Here is a 1,224-nt window from a genome sequence, read left to right as displayed (position 1 = left end):
CACTTTACATTCTTGAAAATCACTTTGCATTCTTGAAAATCACTTTGCATTCTTGAAAATCACTTTGCATTCTTGAAAATCACTTTGCATTCTTGAAAATCACTTTACACTCTTGAAAATCACTTTGCACTCTTGAAAATCACTTTACACTCTTGAAAATCACTTTGCATTCTTGAAAATCACTTTACACTCTTGAAAATCACTTTGCATTCTTGAAAATCACTTTACACTCTTGAAAATCACTTTGCATTCTTGAAAATCACTTTGCACTCTTGAAAATCACTTTACACTCTTGAAAATCACTTTGCAACTCTTGAAAATCATTTACACTCTTGAAAATCACTCTGCACTCTTACACTTGGAGCATTCAGCACTTTGACTTCATATATTCATGGAAAAATCTTTAGTGAAAATACTTCATTGGAAATTCTGGGTTTTTGTCTACAAATGACTTAATGTGTTCTGAAAGCTTGCAAAATTTCTTGAGGATACACAAAACTTATTAGAAGTTATAGTATGGAAACTTTAAAGCTCAATTTGGTGTAAATTTTTAGGTTAAATTAATCAAGCCTGTAGTGAGAGAGTTAAAATTTTAATTCTAAATAAACACACTGACACCTTAGTTATATTAAAATCAATTTTTTTATTAAAAGAATATTTTAATATATGGGAATTAATTTACAGGCATCCTTAATCTGAAGACTTTAGTTGTATTTTCACTTGCGTATAGTTACTTCCATAACTAAAATCCCAGAAAAACAGACCATGTAAAATCATTGTGATATATGATGAAGATGAAACCATTGCTCCCAATGTAGCATCTACTTTAGTTCAACGAGGATATGACAATGTATTCTTGCTTTCAGGAGGTAAATTTATCTTGTTTCTAAACCTCACTATTAGCTGAGTCCTGAGTGGATTTCAAATACTAGCTGCCATTGTTGCTTTGGTTGAGATATTGTTTTATGTAAAGGGATAATAGCATGTTTCATAAAATTTAACACCTACTCTACTGAAGTTATAAGATATGCTTTTCCTTGCTTTTTTTATTTACTGTCTTCAAAGTTTTGGAAAATGTTAGCCCCACCCTTTTGTTTTTCTACTTTTGAAACTATATGGGACATCCAACAGTAAAATGTTGTTTTGATATAAGGATAAAAAAAAAATCCAGAATATAACTAACAAAAGAACATTTGATATCATACCCGAGTTATGCCATCTTCG

General features: G+C 30.3%; 1 protein-coding gene across 1 annotated transcript in view; it reads left to right on the top strand.

Annotated features, from left to right (window-relative positions):
- The window catches only part of LOC106464778 (centrosomal protein of 41 kDa-like), a 33,274-nt gene that overhangs the window by 23,705 nt on the left and 8,345 nt on the right, over positions 1-1,224 (top strand). Inside the window, exon 9 of the mRNA XM_022392576.1 lies at positions 755-869. Coding sequence (XP_022248284.1) covers positions 755-869 — 115 coding nt within the window. The remainder of the gene's footprint in view (positions 1-754; positions 870-1,224) is intronic.

The sequence above is a fragment of the Limulus polyphemus genome, unplaced genomic scaffold, assembly GCF_000517525.1.
Source record: "Limulus polyphemus unplaced genomic scaffold, Limulus_polyphemus-2.1.2 Scaffold1741, whole genome shotgun sequence".
Classification (NCBI taxonomy): domain Eukaryota; kingdom Metazoa; phylum Arthropoda; class Merostomata; order Xiphosura; family Limulidae; genus Limulus; species Limulus polyphemus.
Note: the sequence above shows the minus strand (reverse complement) of the source record. Positions and strands in the feature narration are given on the sequence as shown.